The sequence below is a fragment of the Dromaius novaehollandiae genome, chromosome 5, assembly GCF_036370855.1.
Source record: "Dromaius novaehollandiae isolate bDroNov1 chromosome 5, bDroNov1.hap1, whole genome shotgun sequence".
Taxonomy (NCBI): Eukaryota; Metazoa; Chordata; class Aves; order Casuariiformes; family Dromaiidae; genus Dromaius; species Dromaius novaehollandiae.
In genome coordinates this window covers 14,269,047-14,288,543 of record NC_088102.1, presented here as the reverse complement: position 1 = coordinate 14,288,543, position 19,497 = coordinate 14,269,047, and the positions used below count along the sequence as shown (strand labels likewise).

Sequence of the window (19,497 nt, the reverse complement as noted above, 5' to 3'; positions counted from 1 at the left end):
TCTGGTGGTAGTGAAAAATACATGGGTAACATAGTAAACAAACCTAAGAAGAGTGAGACATTTCTCATCGGTACGTGAGTTATTGTGGATACCGCAGGTCTAGTTTGAGACTATTAGGGGCAGAAAGAAAGATGGGATATTTAATTGTAAAGTATGCATTAGAATTTCGGCAGTTTTTTATTTTTATTTTTTTTTTTTTAATAAGCAGTTCTTGAACAGGGCAGTATACTGAAATGTGTAAAGTTAAAGTTAACTTAAATTCTGTATGCAGTTAAATTAGTGTCTTTTCTTTTTGGAAGGAAATAAAATCAGTTCAGTCTAGCTCTAACTGACCTTACATTTCTTTAAACACTGTATATGAAGGTGTTAGTCTTATACAGAGGTCTGCTTTCCTGTGAGATAAAGCGGTACCAGTTTTATCGAGTTGCAGAGTAAAGGGATTCCTCAGTTGTCTCTGTACTTTATCCTTGAACCTGCATTTGAGACTAAGTTATTTATGTTCAATATTAATTTGAAGATTAACTAGGAGGGGGATAAGGGGAGACATCTTGAAAATTTTCCATCCAGGCTTCAGACCCCTCCTCAAATTGCTAGCATTCAAGATGCTCCTGAGTTAGAGTAGATGGTGAACTTGCCTCAGTTGCGGGAAAGAGAGCCTTGCTTTGTAACTGGTGAATTTCATACTGGGAATGAATAAATGCTTACATTGAGCAGCTTCTGTAAGTTATTTAAGCTTTAAAAGTACAACTGGCATATCTTGTCCTTTAAAACTTCACACTTAGGTGCTTCCAGAGTTCTCCTTACAGACTTTCAATGAAGAAGTTGCAAGCTTTGGGAATAGCGACAGAGTTGACTTTGAAACCACCCTTTCCAGCCTACTATCCACAAGAGCCTGCGTTTATACCACCATCTTATGAGCAAGTTCAGGTAAGGGGAGGAGAGGCTAAGGGGTGGGGGAAATGTAGCTAGCAGTTTTATAACTGGCAAAAGATTTAAGAGCCTATTCATCATGCCTGTTTTATTGCTCATTTGATCTTACTTTTCACATTACCTTATCTGGTTCTCCTGCGGTCAAAATATATAGAGAAAATTTCTGTAGCTGTACTTGTACCTTGGTTCCTGTAGCGTTGTATCTTTTCGGCTCAAACCACTTTTTAAAAGGCAGAACTGACTATAGACTTTTCTAGCTGTCTGTATTTGTGGTGTGCCAGTAACAGCAGTTTTATGCCTTAAATGCAAGACAATCTGAACTTAAATACCCCTTATTTTTTAGAGATTCTTCTTTTGAACAGTAAGTAGAGGGAGCCTAGGTACATCTTTGAAATGGGGAGTGAGTGAATTCTTAGTGAACCAGAACTAAGGATTACTTATTCCTGTGTGCTAGGGCCTCAGCTGCACTTGTGCTTGATGCTAGTTATCTTTTTGGACCAAGAGGTTTGCTCTTAGTTTGAGGTAGCCCAATCTGGTAATTTATGTTTTTCATCTTGGCCACAATTTGTCAGTCCACAGAGCCATATACTAAATACAGTTGAATAGTGTAGCTGCCAGCAATATCATGATTTTAAAGACAGAGATTCTTTTTCTCTGCTAGCTCCACAGTAAGTTAAGGGCAAAAGAAGCAGTAGTTAACAGAAATGGCAAACTTACCTGGGCTTTAAAATGTTTGAAGGAAACTAATCCCTTCAGAGTGCTAGATGAAGGGCGTTGGCAGCAAGACATGAAAGATGTGTCCACTTGTTCATCCCCTGCCCTACAGTGCATGCAACACAGGTATCATCAGTGCATGCCTTGGAATGACTGGAAATGATTTGCCTTTCTGTTCAGATAGGATGGACAAACTTGGGGATAGTATGCAATGAGAAGGATTCTTGAAAATGGGGTTCATTAAAGCTTTGAAAAAATTAGTATTTTGTCAGTGCTGCTAAACAGATCAGTCCAAGAAGTCCAGATCAAGCCTGTGGAAGTTGTTAATGGCGTTGACTGAGGCAGTTGATCTATAAGAATTACATTCTGGAATAATTGATAACCTTGTCACTTATGCTGCACCTGTCTTAAGTCTGCACTATCATGGCTTGAGAGAACAAAGGGAGTAAATCTCTGTGTCAGCATTAAGCCATGAATTCTTAATAACTTTACACTATTGCTCCTGTGTTGCTTAAAGCTGTGGAGAAATCACAATGTCTTTCAAAAGCGATAGGGCTTGTGGTGGATTTCAAAATTGAATGTTGAGAGTAAAACTGGCAGGCAGGAGTAAATAAAAGTTGGGCTTGGAACCAATACAATTATTCATAGGTGTGTAAATGGTATAGTTTAAAAAGTTCTTTTTAAGAACTCTCTTTCTTGGGAAGAGTGAAAAATATTTTTCTTAGGAAAGATTGCTTTGGCAATCCCAGAGCAAAAGAATGATATGAGGAAGAGGGTGCGAGATCCCACAACAAGCCAAAACATCGACGTAATGATCCAGAAAGGTACAAACAAACTGAAGAGGAATGTATGTGTTTGTCTTACCATGAGGCTCAGTATTCATCTTGATGACATGAATTGATCTAGTCTCACATTGTAGAAGACCAAAAGTGTAAAGATGGATTTACAGCAATGCTGAAATTTCACTTGGATGGCAACAGGCTTTGTTTTATAAGAGAATTTAACCAATGGTGCCTTACACAGTTTCATTCTCTTTGCCTACACTAAACCAACTTAGGCAAGTTTATGTATATACAATGATCCTATGTTAACGCCGTTTTGTTTGGAATTCTTGGCAGTCCCCTCGTTTCTTTGGAAGTAGTCTGGAATGTACTAAATTTCATTCCGGAAAAGGCCCATCAATCAGTTCCTGGGTTCCCATAAAGCAGCAGGAAAAATGCCTTTTTTGCTTTAGGTGAATGAGTAAGAGATTGCCTATAGCAATTATTGTTTAGACAACTCCAGTTTCAGGTTCTCTTCCAAAGTCTTCTGGTACTTCTTCTGTCAGAAAAGCTTTAAGATCGGATACCATAATTTCTAATGGGCTTTCCTTTCTATTCTGTATTGAGATGGACATACAATTCTTGTGAGCTGCTGTTCTCGCCAGGTTCCTGTATAAACTGGAAGCTCACTTCAGAGGTAGGCCTGAAGTTCTGTAGAAATGTTAGTCAATTTTGGGAGGGAGGGGGAGAGAAGGAAGCTCTGTGGGGTCCTTGCAGGACATCTGGATCCTTATCTTTCTATCACTTTCTTAACTGAACACTTAACTGTTCTTGTAGGTTTAAGTAGGGTTTCTCCCTAGCGGGCATATTAGATAGCATCCATGACAATGCTTGATTTCAGCCTGTACAGAAGTTCTTGATTAATAATTTTCCAGGAGATGGCAGTGAATTACCAGTTTGTACAGTATGAGCAGCAGCCAGAATAGCAGAGTGTTAGTCTGCTTCTATGAGAACAAGATGGTGGGGAGAGGAGGTCCTGTGTTGTTCAGGAAAGAAGGCCTTGACAGACTTTGAACGTGTCAGTGTCAAAGAGCAGCTTTCCCACACACCAGCGTGAAAGTAAGAAATACAACTTCGTTCTGACTTCTGACAGTCCCAAGTGCACCTCGTGTTCATTAAAAGAACCATCAGAGCAACGGTATGTTTGAAATGTGGATAAAAAACCCTTCAGAGTGACATGCATCTCGTTGTATTTTTAGGGGACCCTTGCATCCAAAATTAGTATCAAGTATCTTCAAAGAGAAAAGTGGAAATGAATATGCTTTGAACCCTTTTGGTTCGCTGATACACCTATAAAATACCAATGCTTTGCTCCAGCAGTGACTTCCAGAGGTTGCTACAGAACTGTTCAGGTGGATTCCCTGGAGGCAGTTAGGCCCTCAGAGTTTGACTTTCTTCTAGCGTGTTGTTCGTAATGTTTGCGAGGCCATTCAGAGGTTTTCAGAATAGATGCTGCGTCAGATAGTCCAGCATTGCTGTTCATGAGAGAATCAAAACTGCCTCTCCACTAAACTGGTTCTCTCTCTGGAGCAGGCCCACAAAAAAAAAAAGTGTATTTAAAAGGGACGTTATTTGTGAATAACAGATACATTTTGAGATAACTATAGAGCAGAGAGAGACTGGGGCATAAGCTGGACTTCCTGTTAAATAATGGAAAATCCATCCAGAGAAAAGCTTGATGACTGGATATGTCCTGACGTACTTCAGCAAAGCTCGTGTCATCAGCTGCGAGACAAATCCATAGGAAATACTATTTTATTAGTTTCCGTGTTTGTGGAACGACTTACTGGTTCGTAGTCAGCTGTCCTTCAGAGCTGCAAGGTATTTGCCAAAGACCTCACTAATATTGCCAATAGCAATTTTGGCTTGCTAAATTTAATTTGTGACTACCTAACATGTGACATGATACAGCTTGTGTGTCAACTTAATACATTTTTTTCCTCTGCAAGACTGGCCTTTGGGCATGGAATCCTTCAGTCTTTCCAGTCAAACTCTGGTTTAGAACAATGCCTTTTGTTTTCTTTTAAAGTAGTGACTCAAATTTCTTGCATCTCATTTTGGAAGGATTTTGATTATTGGTGCTTCTCATCAATACTAAATTCATGGAGCTGAAGATCCCCTTGCGTGGGAAAGATATAACTAATTAACTGTAACTTTATCCCTTAATTAGGTACCCAGTGCTTTGACTGAAACTGCCATAGGTTTATATGAAGCCCATGACCCCCATAGGTTGAAAATGCATACAAATATTTCTTGTTTGGAACTAGATTGTAAGGAATAGTAATACTGTTGCAGGTCTTCAGGTTTTCCCTTGTTGTTTTTGTTTTGGTTTTGTTTGTTTTATTTTTGTTTTTAATCTTTCCTCTTGCAGGGGTAAGTTAGGTTTTTCTGTGTGGGGTTTTTTTTTGTTTGTTTGGGTTTTTTTTTTTTTTTTGGTTAAAGGAAGTTTTGTTGCATCAGTCCTAACAGCATTAGGCATTGGACTAACAATCCTGTCAGCTATGGGAGGTGTTTGTGGTGTATGTAGTACCTCCGTTTTTTCCACAGTGTGAAATGAAAGTGTATGGTCCCTCACTTCTGAAATGGCAGAGAAGCAGCTATCTGCCTGGAGGAAAGTAAGGGTAAGAGGTCTATTTTTGCTTACCTCCTTTTAATTGCAGTTAATAAGCTGAAATTTTTTGTTAGCCTGTTTTTACTACACATTCTTCCTTACATGAAAATATGTCTAAATGCCTCTTTTGGAGTGAGTAGAGACTGGTATCGTGGGAGAATGAGGTTTTCGCATACTAAGTACCACCTACAGTGAGGGATACCTTCTCATAATCTCTGAAAGGGACCTCTGGAACTTCAGAAGAGATATCCTAAGGCCTATATGTGTCCTCCCAGAACAGTGTGTCAGGCCATCTCTCACTGAACTTTCCCTTAGGCATTACTTAGAAATAGGCTGTGAGCTAGATGGACCGGTAGGAGAAGCTACAAACTGCCAGCCAGCTTTCCCAGGATTTCCTGCCCTTACTAAAAGCAAGTATGTGTTGCATGGTACGTGTTCAGTAAAGCAAATGCTTTAGGCCAACTCTTCTTCCATCTTACAATCAACCTAGGTAATTTTCGCTTTGTTACAGAGAAGGAACTCTAGTATGCAGCTTTTGCCTGCCACGAGATAAAGGTACATGGCTTGCTTGGCTGGTACACTTGAATATTGCTAATCTAGAATAAATCTCTACTTGAGACAACAACTAGGTCAGATTCTAGAAAAAGAGTATTAATTTTTTCTTTCATACCAACCTCGGCCTAGCCAGGCCAACTTACTCTAGCAACAGTTCTTCTTATTTATGTAATATTTGTAGCAAACAGTGCATTAGCAGACCGTGAGGTCCATTTTCATTACAAGTTTAGTATTCTATCAATAGAAACATGGATATGGTTGAAGCGGTACAATCCATTTTTACTGTTATAATAAAAAAAATGAGATTTTTCTTTCTAAGTGAGGGGAAAGCAGTTGATTGATAATAATGAATGATATCAAGAAGCAATTAAACTGTAGATGTAAAACTTTATAGACCTGAAAATGATTTGTGTGCATTAAAATTTGTCTCTCTTCCAATGATATCAACTCATTTTTTTGAGGGTATTATTTTTTACTACAGACCTTGCCTTGGTTGCTTAGAATTTATTTTCTGATCAAACTGTCTAGTTTTAAATCACATTCTAGGTCAAATCACTTCATATTGAATTTTAAAGCAAATTGGTGAAAACTGACACTAAGCTGAGTAGACAAAGCTTTTACTGCATATTGTATGTACTATTATGCATATGAACTCTAATTTTTTGCATGTTTTCTTCTTGTTGTTAATGATAAATATTTTCCTACCCAGTAGGGACAGCATTGGGACAAAAATTATGAAACAGTTGCATTGAGAGGATGAAAATAGGTTATTTTCCTCTGCCTTCCCCCCGCCACTGCCCATGAACATAGATAAATTCCTGTTGACCTGAACACTGAAACAAACAGTTTTCTTTCTCATGTTTTCAAAACCTATCTGCAGTAGGCTTGACCCTCTGGTTCTTTGCTTGCTTGCGGTGCCTTCTGGAGTCGTATGATCGCCTAGATCCTTCATCTGTCTTCATGACTGTAGTGTTTGATATGGCATGTTGCCTTGGTAAGTTTCTCTGGCTGCTTGCAAGGTAGAAAAGGGATTTCTGCCCTTTATGTTGTTCGTTAACTATCTGCAGATCAAAAGTCTGACTAACAGCAGCTGTTAACACTTGTTTACCAGTCCAACAGTAAATCTATTTAATTTCACAGAATAAGCACGTTTCTTCTCTGCAAGGTCAACTTTTATATTTGTCTTAACTATCTCAGTATGCTCCCTGTCCTATACGTACAATGTACATATTTTCATACATGGAGTAATATAGTTTTTCATTATGTGAGCTGTAAAAAACAAGACAAAACAAAAATACTACATGCAAAGAAAGGCAATGAAGAGAAAACAAATAAAACAAGAATTCTGTCATGTTGTCATGGCAGACGTAATAAATGTGTTTAATTTCAGCATAGTAGTTTTTCTACAATGACCTCTTTAAAACTTAGTACTCAACAACATACACTTTCCAAAGCCAGGACTTGTCACTGGAACACTTTTATAGTATGGGAGTTCTCCATGTTCAAACTTGTTTAGAAGTTACCTCGACTTTCCTGGGACTTCAGGTCAAAGCTTTCTATTTTCTGTATGCTGGGGTTGTGTACATGTTCACTTTTCTGTCTTGTGCTAGTTTTCTGCCACGTGTAATTCAATAACAGGGTGGGTCAAAGAAAGATTACAGCACTGTGGCTTGATTATAATGAAGTAGCACAGATATTGTTGGCTGCTACTTCTCCTGAGCTCTGCTGTACCTCTCCATACAGCTCTTTGAAGAGTGGTAATTGCCAGTTTGGTTTTGGGCACAAGTGTAGTGTGTGGAGCTCTTTTGAGATCTTTAGATGAAAGCTGCTTTAGTATTGTCTGTCTGAGGCCTGCTCTGAGAGATTTTTGTCACAGATTACTGACCTTAATCCTGAGATTCTCATTCAACTCATTTGGAACCTGAAGCTGATAGCTGGCTTTACAAGGGAAGGTATGAATACCTAAAATGGTTGTTTCCTGGAAAAAAAAGAGCTAAGGAAATCTGATCTCCAATGGCTTTGTGAGCTGTATCTTTTTTTTTTCCTCTCTCTCTTCTCTCTATACTTTCTTTGGTGATGCCTCTACTGTAATACCTCCTGTTCCAACCAGTGTCTGCTAACTCCCCTCATGCCTCCTTATCTTCCCCTTTTAGTCTGCAAGCTGAGTGATACATGTGTAATAGTTCGGAGCATTGCGCTAGCTGATGGCCTGGCTATTCCCAAGCAGAATGGATATTAGATGGATTCTACCTTCTGATTCCCTTCTGTTGGATATTAGTAGAGCTTCTCCTACCCAGTGTCATGATGCTTGTGGGAACGGGCCTGTGGGGAGGCAGAACACAGTTTTGTCCGATGTAGCTGAATGGGCAGATGTATCAGAAGTGTAGTAGGGAGAATATAACCACTGCCCGAGTGGTTATATTAGCCTGATTAGCAGCAGTATTCTACTCAGTGGTACCACTTAAAAATATCAAAGATGCTGCTGGTTGACTAAATTTGGTGTGGCAGTGTCCTGTCTTCTCTTACAGTTGTTCAAAGGGAGCAGGCAGACCAGTGTAGCAGTACTGTGGGATGGAGCACTAGAATAATGTGGGGGTTTTTGTTTTTTGTTTTTTTTTCTTTGGGTGGACCTGGAACCTTCCTCGGTAGGTTCAGAGCCCTGTTACAATGAGCTTAACCTGAACTTTGTTACCTTTTATAGACCCCTTGAATAGAGATTTTAACACTCATTTGAAATGGAGGGAGATAACTTAAGCTGGATTGTCCAGTAGTAGTACTGCTCACTGAAATGTAAAACAATTTCAAATATTGAATCATGTCAAAAAGATGGGCTGTTGCTCAGCTTGATTTAACAGTTAGATGAAGCACAGGTTTCAAGCAGTTGACATCAGGATAGGTTACAGGCTGGCTTTTACCCTCTTTTTAAACTTTCTTATCATGCTGCATCAGTAATCTCCATTATCTGCTACTGATCCATATGATCCTGATGAATGATTTTCTGGAAAGACTGTTTTAGCAAGTATCGAATAAAGTACTATGTAGCCCTTTCTGGTTTATTGATGCTACTGTCTTGTAGGGGTTGTCTTCCCAAAGAAACTATTCACTTATTCCAAGTCCTTGTTTTGCGCCATAGTTCAAAGTTTGTGTTCTCTCAGCAGGAGCAACAAGTACTTGAATAGAACTGTCCCTTGTCATGGTTAGTTGGAGAAGTGGTGGCCTTTCCCTTTTCGAGCAAACTGATCCTTGACAGAGTTTATTTCAGTTAAGTGTATTCTACCCTTTAGAAAGATAAATTAGTGGAGCCAGGACCTGACCTTGCTTCCTGCCAGCAATGATCTTTTTCATAGGTCACAAACCCCATCATCCAGCTTTTCCAGTGGGGCTTTTTCATTTGGAATATTGATGCTTTTCTCTGAGGGCTAATTGCTCTATTACAGTCTGGACAGAGTAAATCTAAACTGGGAATACAAAATGACAGTGCTGAGGCCTAATTATCCACCTTAGTAAGGGGAAAAAACTCCATGTGCAGCATGTACCCTTTAAAGAGACCATCTCTGACAGTTGAACAGAATGCAGATAAAAATGTCATGAAAAACTGAATGAGCATAGAATAAAAATGTTGAAGGTTAACGAAGCTCGTAGTCAAACTTGTGCAGCTCTGAGCTGAGCACTACTGATTCAGGTGCGAACAGCTCCCTTGGCAGACTGGGTAGTTGATTCTGATGCAAGTCTAGCCTTGATTTCTGCAGCTGTGCAGCCTTGGTCCAGATCAGCACCACTTAGACTGAATAAATGCAGAGTATGAACGGGCCAAGCACCCTGCCAATTTGCTTGCTCTAAAAGTAGGATTGTTCTCTTAGTAAACTGCTATAATACCTTCAAATAAGGTATTCACTGAAAAAATCAATTTGAAGAAACAAGGCAACTTCCCTTGTTTACTTCAAGAAACTGATATACTCAAGGGACTTTCCTTCCTGGGCGTGCATGGAAAGCAGATGGAGAACAAGTTTCTTCAGGCAAAAGCCAGAAACGCTACTCTTGCAAGCTGTGCCTAAAACAAGGAAGAAGCACACAAACATACCACAAGAAACTTAAAGGAACTAAAGTCAAAATTTTTTAAAAATTTATTCCCTCAGTTTTGTATACAATAATTACAGACCACTGTACAAAGGTGTAAATTCTTTGCTTTGAATTGTTGTGCATATGCAGCTTAGTAGACATGTTTAACATTCAATTTGAATCTCAGTGCAAGTAGGCACTAAAACATCCGACATACCTCCAAGGTATAAAAAGACATACCAGTTTTACAGGTTTCTCCAGCATGCTTTGTTACAGTGCAAAATGCTATGAATTAAGGTTTCTTTAGAAAATCCATATAAATTAAACACATATTGCACATGTCCCAAGCAAAAGTGTAACAAGTTGTACTTACTGAGCTAGCTTGATACTTCTGAAAGGTTCCCCCAACCCTCCCCACACACATGCACTGCTTTCTCCTGGCTATTTGTGCCAAATGTGTGTGGTTCTTATTCCAAATGTTAAATAACTGTTTATAGCTCTTAGAATACAGTAATCCATCTTGAATGGACTGCTAAAAATATTAAAGTAGATTAATGTAACGAGAAAATTCTCCAAAACCCTTTTCAGTCTTCCTTCTGGTAGCACTATAACTAACCTCTTAAAAACCAGTATTGTTTAAATTCATAATGCAAGTGTATTGAACACTAACCATTTCAGGCACTTGCACCCCTATTTTCTGGAAAGGTGTGAAACCTCCACTGCTAAAGATGTACATATTTCTAAAGTACTTCAAGCTGCTAAGCTAACATTGCACCCACTAAGTTATGAGCAGTAACACAGGTAGGACTTTGATTTCTACACAGCGCTGGCTGCTATGCTGCACTTTCAGAGAAGTGGTACCAAGTTACAAACTTCAGAGAACAAAGTCTACTTGGGCTGAAGCTGGTTAATACATTCTGTGCACCCACCAAATAAGAAATAAAGGTGAAGACAAAGAACATCAATTTTGCTAGCTTTGAATTATCCTAAATCCTTACTAGACTTGAAATTTAAACAAACAAGTGCACATGAGTAAAGATGCTAACTCTGTTTGCACTTCAGATATTTAAGCAAAGCTGAAAGGTGAGGGAGTAGCTTAGGAACAAATCAGTTCTTAACAAACAAATATGAACAAAGATGCTACTAAAACCACTGACATAAAAGCAGAGGAAAAGTAAAGCACATGGCTAGCTGAATGTTCTTCCATGTCTTGAACAGTTCAGGGTTACCTGCAAAATGCTGTCAACATTTAATTTCCTCTCCCCCTGCTTCACCTTAGAGGACTATACTTATCCCTGTCATATACAAAAAGAACATTTCTTTTCTGAAAACACTTCTGCATTTGATTCAACTCAGTCACTCAGAACATGGGTGGAAGAAAACCTGATTTCTGGTACTATGGTGTCCTCCAGATCCTATTCTGGAGACATAGCAGTATCTGTACAGTACTTTCTAAAGGCAGGTCCCCATCTTATTTGGATACTATTAGATATTAAGTCCTTAGTAAGGCCATATGCTGCTTGTACAAGTGATGAGATGAAACCCTAATTTTGACACATTTAGGAATTTTTACAGAGAGAGAGTATATTTACACCACTTCTTCAGGTCAAGTGTTTACATTAAAAGAAACAAATGGGCTTTGGATCAAAAGAACAAAAACAATATTCACAAACTCGAAGGCTGCTGGATTGCTGGACCTGGCTCACATTCGCGAAGGTCGCCTTCTGACCTCATATACATGAGGAACACAGTGACAGTAGCAAAAGTGGCTGCATTGACAGGAAAAGCACGGAGAAGTGTAGAAGTAAGACCTCTTGTAAACACCCTCCAGCCTTCATCATGGTAACTCTTTCTGACACAGTCTAGAATGCCATTGTACTGTGTGACTCCACCAACTCCATCTGCTTGAAGCCGGGATTTGATCACATCCACAGGGTAGGTTGAGAGCCAGGATACAATTCCTGACATCCCTCCAGAAAACAGCAGTTTGGGAATAATATAACTGTCTTCAGCTTCACAGCCTAAGTATCTGGTCATACAGTCATAGGTCAGGAAGTAAAAGCCAAAGCTTGGTGTCTCTCTTATGAATGTAGAGACCATGCCCCTGTTGATACCCCTCAGCCCTTCCTTTCGATAGATTTTGACCAAACAATCCAGAGAATTTTTGTAGTTCTTCATCTTCAATTTGTATTCACCTGTTCCTTGAAGCTGCATTCTTGTCTTTGCTAACTCCATAGGACAACAGATGACACACTGAATAGCCCCTGCGGCTGACCCTGCAATAAACTGGTTTAGAGGAGTGTCTTTTCCAAGAGCACGAAGTGTATTTCCTTGTACACCAAATACAAGTGCGTTAATGAAGGTAAGTCCCATCATTGGTGACCCAATACCTTTATAGAGTCCAAAAGCCTGGGGGAAGAAGGAAGAAAAAACCTTTCTTTAATAACGATGTTGATAATCTCCTGAAACTGTCCAGAAAATGTACTTTCTGGTTCTTACTTGTGTTTTAACATCCTAAAGGTAGCCAGTAGATCAGTACAATCTTGCTTTGCAATAAGCAGTAATTTGATTGCTGCCTAAGACACAAACATCTTAATATAACATTTCTAGCAGTATGAATACATACTTGTACATTTTCAGAAAATTTCCAGAAAACTTTATCTTGATTGACTATGAAATTATATATAGTTCAGGTTTTTTTTCTTAATAGCTAAAAGCCTAAGGCTATCCTTTTAGTCTTACAGGTTCAGCAGAAAAACAATTTATTCACTCATTGCTTAGATTGCTTGCATTCTCTGTAAATTAGTTATTCAAGTAACTAATTATCTTATTTAAAGAGTTAAGTATTTCAAGTCAAAATTTAAACTTCCAGCCTAGTGATCTTTTTAAGGAAGTTTTGGGCAAACTTCTGAACATAAGCACCCAAGCCTGAGAACTCTGGTATAAAATACTTAGTTGTGTGCCAAAACTACAATATCTGTTCTACTGTCAAGTCAGGTTCATAATATAGTTTTCTTCTGCAATATTTGCAGGTTTTTTTGAATAGTTTTCCCACCCTTGTGATACAAAATATACAAAGACACAAAATTTAAAAGGCATTAATTTTGTACTCACAGATTCTTGCTTTATGATGGACTGAAAGCAATGGAAGGTCCCACGATAGAGAGGTTTCTCTATGTTTTGAACTTGTAGACGAACCTGTAAAAAGTTGTACAAGATACTGATTTGTATGTCAAAAGCAGTGTAATTGGTAAACTAGTGTCTTGTACATATAGCAATGTATACATATGCAAGAGCACGGACTGGGCACTAGAATGCCATATGTGCAAAATCATTTAAAATATTCTGTAAGGGTTTTGAATGATTTTTCAGGGCAAAAATATGAAGGGAGGAGGATTATTAACTCAACTTTTTGTGAAAAATTAGAAAAACAGTATGTGGAAGTACAACAGGGTATACCATCTCTAGAATTTCAGATAGAAGTTTTCCAGTACTAGCTAGAACAAGTACTTTCTTTCTCTAGCTGCCAAGAATACTTCTGTCAATGCTAGGTAATATCTGTACAAACCTGATAGCACATAGCATTTTATAAAAATTTATTTACAAGTTTATCATTAAATAGGGATGATTTTAGAAGAATGGAGACTTTCAACAATAACAAAAAATCTAGTGTCTCTGCCTGCTAGACTTGGGACACTTAACTGGGATCTTATTTTTCAGAGAGCAGATGGGAAGAGACTCTTAAGATATCTTACATTGTACAAGAAAAGGAATAAAAAACCACTTGTCCCTTTAAATCTTAGTCTGTTTTTTAACCTGCTGAAAGCAAACAATTCAGGAGGTTGTGACTATTTCAGACCTTTATTGTTAGGTGTTCCGTCTACCATACACAATACAGTATATAATTCCTATTTAATTTACAGCTCAGATAATCAATTAGCTTCTCCAAAACTGAAATAGTATGTTCTGCAGGACAGATTGATGCTACTGTAACTGGTGACATTAAGAGACAGGCCCATTTTCTAGATACTTTTTAACCTTTAATGAAGAAGTCCAATTCCATTTTTCCCACTAATTTGTCTATCGGACCTGAAAACAAGGCTCAGAGCTACCTAGTTCATGCAAAGCCCTATACTGCAATAAAGTCAGATTGAATTTGCTGGATTGGTAACGTTAGAAATCTGTCTTTGATTTCCAGCATGGAGAGCTTTAATATTTCTCGGAGATGATGTTTATCAGTCATTCAATGCTGCTGCAACTCCAGGGCAAAAAATTTCAAAACTCTCACTTTAAACGAAATAAAAGATTATCGGGTCTATATGGAAGATTTCTGACCTTAAAATGTTTTTATCTGTCTAAAGCAAGCAGCACCACCACCACAACAACAATGAAAGACCCTTAAAGTGATGTAGGTCCAGAATGGATTTGGGGACATGGTTTGTCTGAATTCCATACTGAGGTTAGCGTTCTTACAGGTAAGGGAAAAAAAAAAAGTTCCAGTATTAGTGTTTTTGACATAACTACAGCATGTCATTTTAAGTTGTGTAAATCAAAACTAGTTTCAGTGTCTCTTTAGTATATACACTAGTGTATACCAGCCAAACTCCAATGCTATGATCACATCAAGCCTTTCAAGGTGTAACAGGGTTTTAAAATATCTTAGAGTTAAAAGTAGGCTTGCAGTAGGAATCAAAGAAAAAGTCTTTGTTACTCAGAGTGAGGTTTGAGTACAGGGGTGGGCTTTCTCAGGTGTGTGGGAGGGTGGTTGGGGGAGGGGAATGTTGTTAAAACTGCTCAAGAAGCAGCCCTATCAGCAAAGTCATAGACTCTGAACAAGCTTTCATATTTGCCCCAAACCAAGGCATATTTACAGTTTTACTGCTATTGTTTCAAACCCAGGTTGTGAAGTCAGGGGACTTCCAAATGTATGGGCCTTGGGAGAATTACAGCTTAAGAACCTCATTATTTTAACTCTTCTATACACTTGTCTTAAGTAGTTTAGAATTAGTGATATGCTGCATATAGATTGAATTTCCTACTGCCATATAGCTTCCATTCTTTTTGCCTAAATAATTTGTGAAATACTAATTAAGCCTTGTTATAGGTTTAAATATTTGGAAAGTTAAAGTACTGACACTCCAAGTCTAAGAATGGAAAAAAACAGATCTTTAATTTGAGCACAGTGCTAATCACCTGGGGTACATGGATTGGCAAAGTGCCAGGTAAGGTGATAAATGTATATTAAACTATTTATGTCATGGCTATTACTGCCATATTCAACAAGCTCTTATTTAGCATGTACAACTATAAGAAGATGGATCATTTACAAAGTTAAGCCCTCTATTCTCTTCATTGCCAATGACCACTGTGTCCTTTCATCTTGCTTTCTCCTTACTGAAATCATTGTTACTGAGGCTTTATGTCCAGTAGTAACATGCTGTAATTTATCATCACTAAAGATTTGTACAAAGGTATCCAAGACTAAACAAACAAACAAAAATTAATAGCACGTGAAGTGATCTAGAAGTTCTTGAGCAATGAAGTTTTGAGCGTATGTAATGGAGAAGAGCTCAACAGCACTGTGCCTGATGCCCAGTTTTAGAGCCACTGTGTGTGGAAGGGAGGAATGCATACCAGGCAGAAGGTCCAGAATAAGACTTTATATTAGAAAAAGGGATATTTAAACCCCGCTCCCTCCATGTCACAGCTATATAAGAGGGACACATCAATTCAAAAATAAAAGGGGAAAAAGCTTCATACGTCTTTTAGATTTTTATTTGAACTAATACATTTTGGAATAAATTAAGACTGAGAGAAACAGAAGTGTTCACCTGGGCTATACTTACTAGGTAACTCTCCCGTGATGAGGCTTATCTGTCATCTACAACAAAGTAACACTTTTGCTGTTAATGAAGACAGCCCCTAGCTCAGAAAGTAAAGGCAGTTAAAAGCAAAAAAGCAATTTTAAACATTTCATCAACAAACCAGGGATAGAGAGTTTGCCATTTCTGAGATCAGCTCAGTTGTGGGTTTCTCAGTGCAACTTCAAAGATTTAATCTCTCCCTGCGTGTCCCACCATCCCCCTCCCCCCCTCTCATATTTGGTCCGTGTGAAACATGATCACTGGCAAAAAACCCTTAAAGTCAAGGTGGAAGTAAAATTCTAGCTTGATCTATGCAGCTTTTCCATTGTTCAGTTAGGTTAAAACCATAAAATCTAATGCAGCTATCAACTAGCCCTTCAAACACTGTGGAACTATAAAAAGGGTTAATCTTAACACATATACATACACAACAACTTATACAATGTCTTTATTTTTTAAGAGACCAGTTTTAGTGTTACGTCTCCCACATACAGTAGTGACTATGCCACCTAATAACACAACTATTTTCTGTAACAAGGGGTAGATAATGCTGTCCCTTCTAATCGTATGAAAATAGAGTGCCACCCTGGATTTCATAAAGTGATTTAAATCATCTGGAAACAAACTGTTCTCCTCTACTGTATATCAAGCTGCTTTTCCTGAAGCCAACACGGGTCTTATTTTGCATTAATACAGCTGCTAGAACTACTAGCACTAGAGCCCCAATTTTGCAGATGCTTAAATGTTTAGTTTCATGCACTATAAGTTGTTCCACTTGAAAAAGAAAAGAACAAAAACATGCTTAACTTTAGTCTGAGCACAGAATTTTAGTAGTTTTGCTGGCTTCAGTGAAATGACCTGTCACCTTAAGTTAAGCACATAAGACTTTGCAGGAGGAGGAGGAAGAGCGAGAAAGAGACAGCCCTCTCTGTACTGCCTGAAAAAGTGCAAGTCTGGATAATACAACTCCTAAAAATATTTACTGGAATTCAACTGAATTACTTAACAGTCAAATTTATCATAGGCTGAGAAACATGTATACAGTATTAACTATTTGAACAGCTTGCACTTGACAGATAAGAACTATCCACTAGCTAGTTAAATCAATGCAGAACAGATTTTCCTGTGTGGCTAGAATAGGGTGATGGCCTCTGTAATACCATCAGCCCTTCACACAGCTAAATTCAGTAGGGTAGACCTGTTCTAAATATAGCTATAGTGAGTGGCATGCTGTCTGCTGCAGTCAAGTGATCTGGTGTATTAATTTAGTAGTGAATATACTGGAGTCCCTGTTCTATTCTTCCAGTGAGAGACTTTGGATAAGACTGGCAAAAAGTGACTTAAGTCATCATCCCATTTTGAGAAATGGGCTTGAACACTAGGGGTCCTGGTTGAAGGGCCTTCCATAAGACCTTAAAAATTTCCAGAAAATACTATCTTTGAACAGCTTAGCTACTCTTAGTATAATCATGCATAACACATATCACCACAGGACTGTCAGAAAAATAAGTAAATAAATCAATTTTTGCTTGGAAAGTTTGAAAAAAAAAAAAAAAAACAAAAAAACCCACCCTTCAAAAATAATTCCTAAAGGGAGGAAAAAGGCTCTGGACAAGCTTCATGCTATGGGTATTTGTACACTTAAACCCATTGGCTAGTATAACAAATTAATGCTTGAAGAGTAAGTAGCAGAGCTTGGGAAAAAACAACAAGAACAACATTTTCAACCTAGTAACCAAGGTTTGAGTTACAAATGCAGGTACAGGCTGTTTTAGCAGTTAGTGATAAACAGCTGCAGAGAAACAAGCTTAGAACAAAATGAAGTTAAATGCAAGATCATATTTTCAAATGTACTGATGTTATTATATTGATGAACTTGTGGTTTAGGCCAGCTTGTGTCACATTACAGAGTTGAGTTATACACACAAAAATTTTTCACTTCTGAAGATCTGGAGACTCTGCAAGTCTATAAACAATAGTTCAAGAGGCTCGCTCCAAGCTTTGTCATAGCTTCTACAGTATCTGGGGGTTTCTTTCCTCTCCCATTCCCTGGAAAAACTTCAAATTTTCTACCTAAAGACAAAAGTATTTCAGAATGAACCCACCTTAACGGTGTCAAATGGGTGTCCTACAAGCACTCCAGCAGCACCTGAAACAAAACAAAGGGTACATTTATGACTGTTTTCTTCCTGGAGCTGGGCTGCAGTCATCCTAGCGTGAGTACTAATCTTAGGTAGAAGTATGCGGTGTTGTTGGTAGGCCAGCTAAGAAGCGTAATAGCAAGTCAGAAGATAGCAATCCAAGTTCAGGCCTTTAGGCAATTACTGGATGCCTTTATGCTTTAGTCAAGCTGCTGAGGTCCAGACAGGGGTGAGGTGTATGACTACCAAGCTACGTCGCATGGGAGATGCAACAGCTATTCCTGGCTTTGACCAAAAACAAGTCCAGCAGACAGAAATTACAGATTTCCTTTGAAGCAGAACATTTTGTGTACATGCCATCTTTACTCTGTGGAAGTGTAGAAAATCTGCAGGCTTCTGTAAAGGAGCAAGAAAACCCCTGCTGTCTGCTCTCAGCCTTCCCAGATGTGACAGCAGCACCTGCAGAAAGAGCATGCATTGCCCAAAATGTTTGATTCTAGTATCAAAGGAATTTTTGAAAGTCATAGGTTGACCCCTTAGTTAACTCTAATCTGAATGCATGCATTTTGCATCAAAAGACACAAGTACTAGCTCAAAACAAGGGATGCTCTAGCTCCATGTTTCAGTGAGCCAAAATGAAAGTTAAATCTATTTATGACCTCGGACAACAGCAAGAAGTACAAACAGTGCCTTGGTGTACCCTCACACTTGCAGAATGATACGGTGCTTCCCCCCGCCCTCCCCCCCCCCAAGGAGATGTGGCAGAAATGCAACACCCCTTCTATGCCCGTACAAAAGGATGAAGGAGTCCAGGTTGTTCAAGGACACTGCAAGGAGCAGCAGATGCGCAAGATAGTCTAAGTCGCAAAATCAGCCATATGCACTGTCTGTGTTCAGCGTGAAAAGACCAACTGAACAACTGACTGCGCGGGAGTCCATCCTTGCAAGACAGAGAGCTAGGATGAAGTCAGACGGAAGATGCAAAACCATCTCCCCGGCAGGCTGGCAAGGAGAATGACAAAAGACAAATAATTGAGAAGATGCGTGAATAAAAGGTCTTCTCCTGGGTGGGATTTAACAGCTGCTAAAATTAAAAAAAAATAAAATGGCCATAAGCAGATACCTAGGGAACAGCGAGAATAAGATAAGCATATATATGCGTTGTCCTGATGATGTAACCCTAGGCTGGAAACGTCTCCAGCTCGGAGGGCTCCCTGAGCCTGCTGCTGCCTCTCCGCAGCCCCCGCAGCGCTCCCAGGGGCCGCCGCTCGCCGCAGGCTCCGCACGGCCCCGGCTCCCCGCGCCGCAGCGCGGCCGCGGAACCGGCAGCCCCCGCCCTGCAGCGGCCGCGTTTCCCGGCGCGGCTCCGCGGGCTCAGCCCGGCTCCGCCGGGTGCGCGCAGCGCCTCCGCCCGCACAGCGCGGCGGCGGGTTTCCCGCAGGCTGCGGAGGGCTCCCCGCCGCGGCGCCTCCCCCTCCGCGGGCGCGCAACCCCCCGGCCCCTCTCCTCACCGCCGACGCATCCCGCGAGGAAGTCCAGAGCCATGCCGGCACCCTGGCTGCGCGGCGGGGCCCGGCCCGGCGCGGCCCTGCCTGCCACCGCGCACCGCTGCCGCCGCCGCGCCGCGCCGCGCCGCGCCGTCCTTTCTACCGCCCCCGCCGCGCCGAGGGGCCGGGCCGCCGCGGACCGCCCCGCTTCGGCAGGGGGGCGGTGGGCGGCCGGGCGACTCCCCCCCGCCGCCCGTCGCCACTGGCGGCCGCGTCGGGGCGGCTCCGGGCAAAGGGCGGCGGGGGCCGGCTCCG

General features: G+C 40.1%; 1 protein-coding gene across 1 annotated transcript; it reads right to left on the bottom strand.

The window, feature by feature from the left end:
- Window positions 1–9,732: 9,732 nt before the first annotated feature.
- Window positions 9,733–19,382, bottom strand: SLC25A29 (solute carrier family 25 member 29). The gene is made up of 4 exons (XM_026111369.2): window positions 19,207–19,382; window positions 17,660–17,703; window positions 12,805–12,888; window positions 9,733–12,099 (listed from the first exon to the last, which is right to left on the bottom strand). Exons 1-4 carry the CDS (start codon window positions 19,238–19,240, stop codon window positions 11,356–11,358), a joined length of 906 nt encoding a protein of 301 aa, XP_025967154.2. The 5' UTR covers window positions 19,241–19,382; the 3' UTR covers window positions 9,733–11,355.
- Window positions 19,383–19,497: the final 115 nt, after the last annotated feature.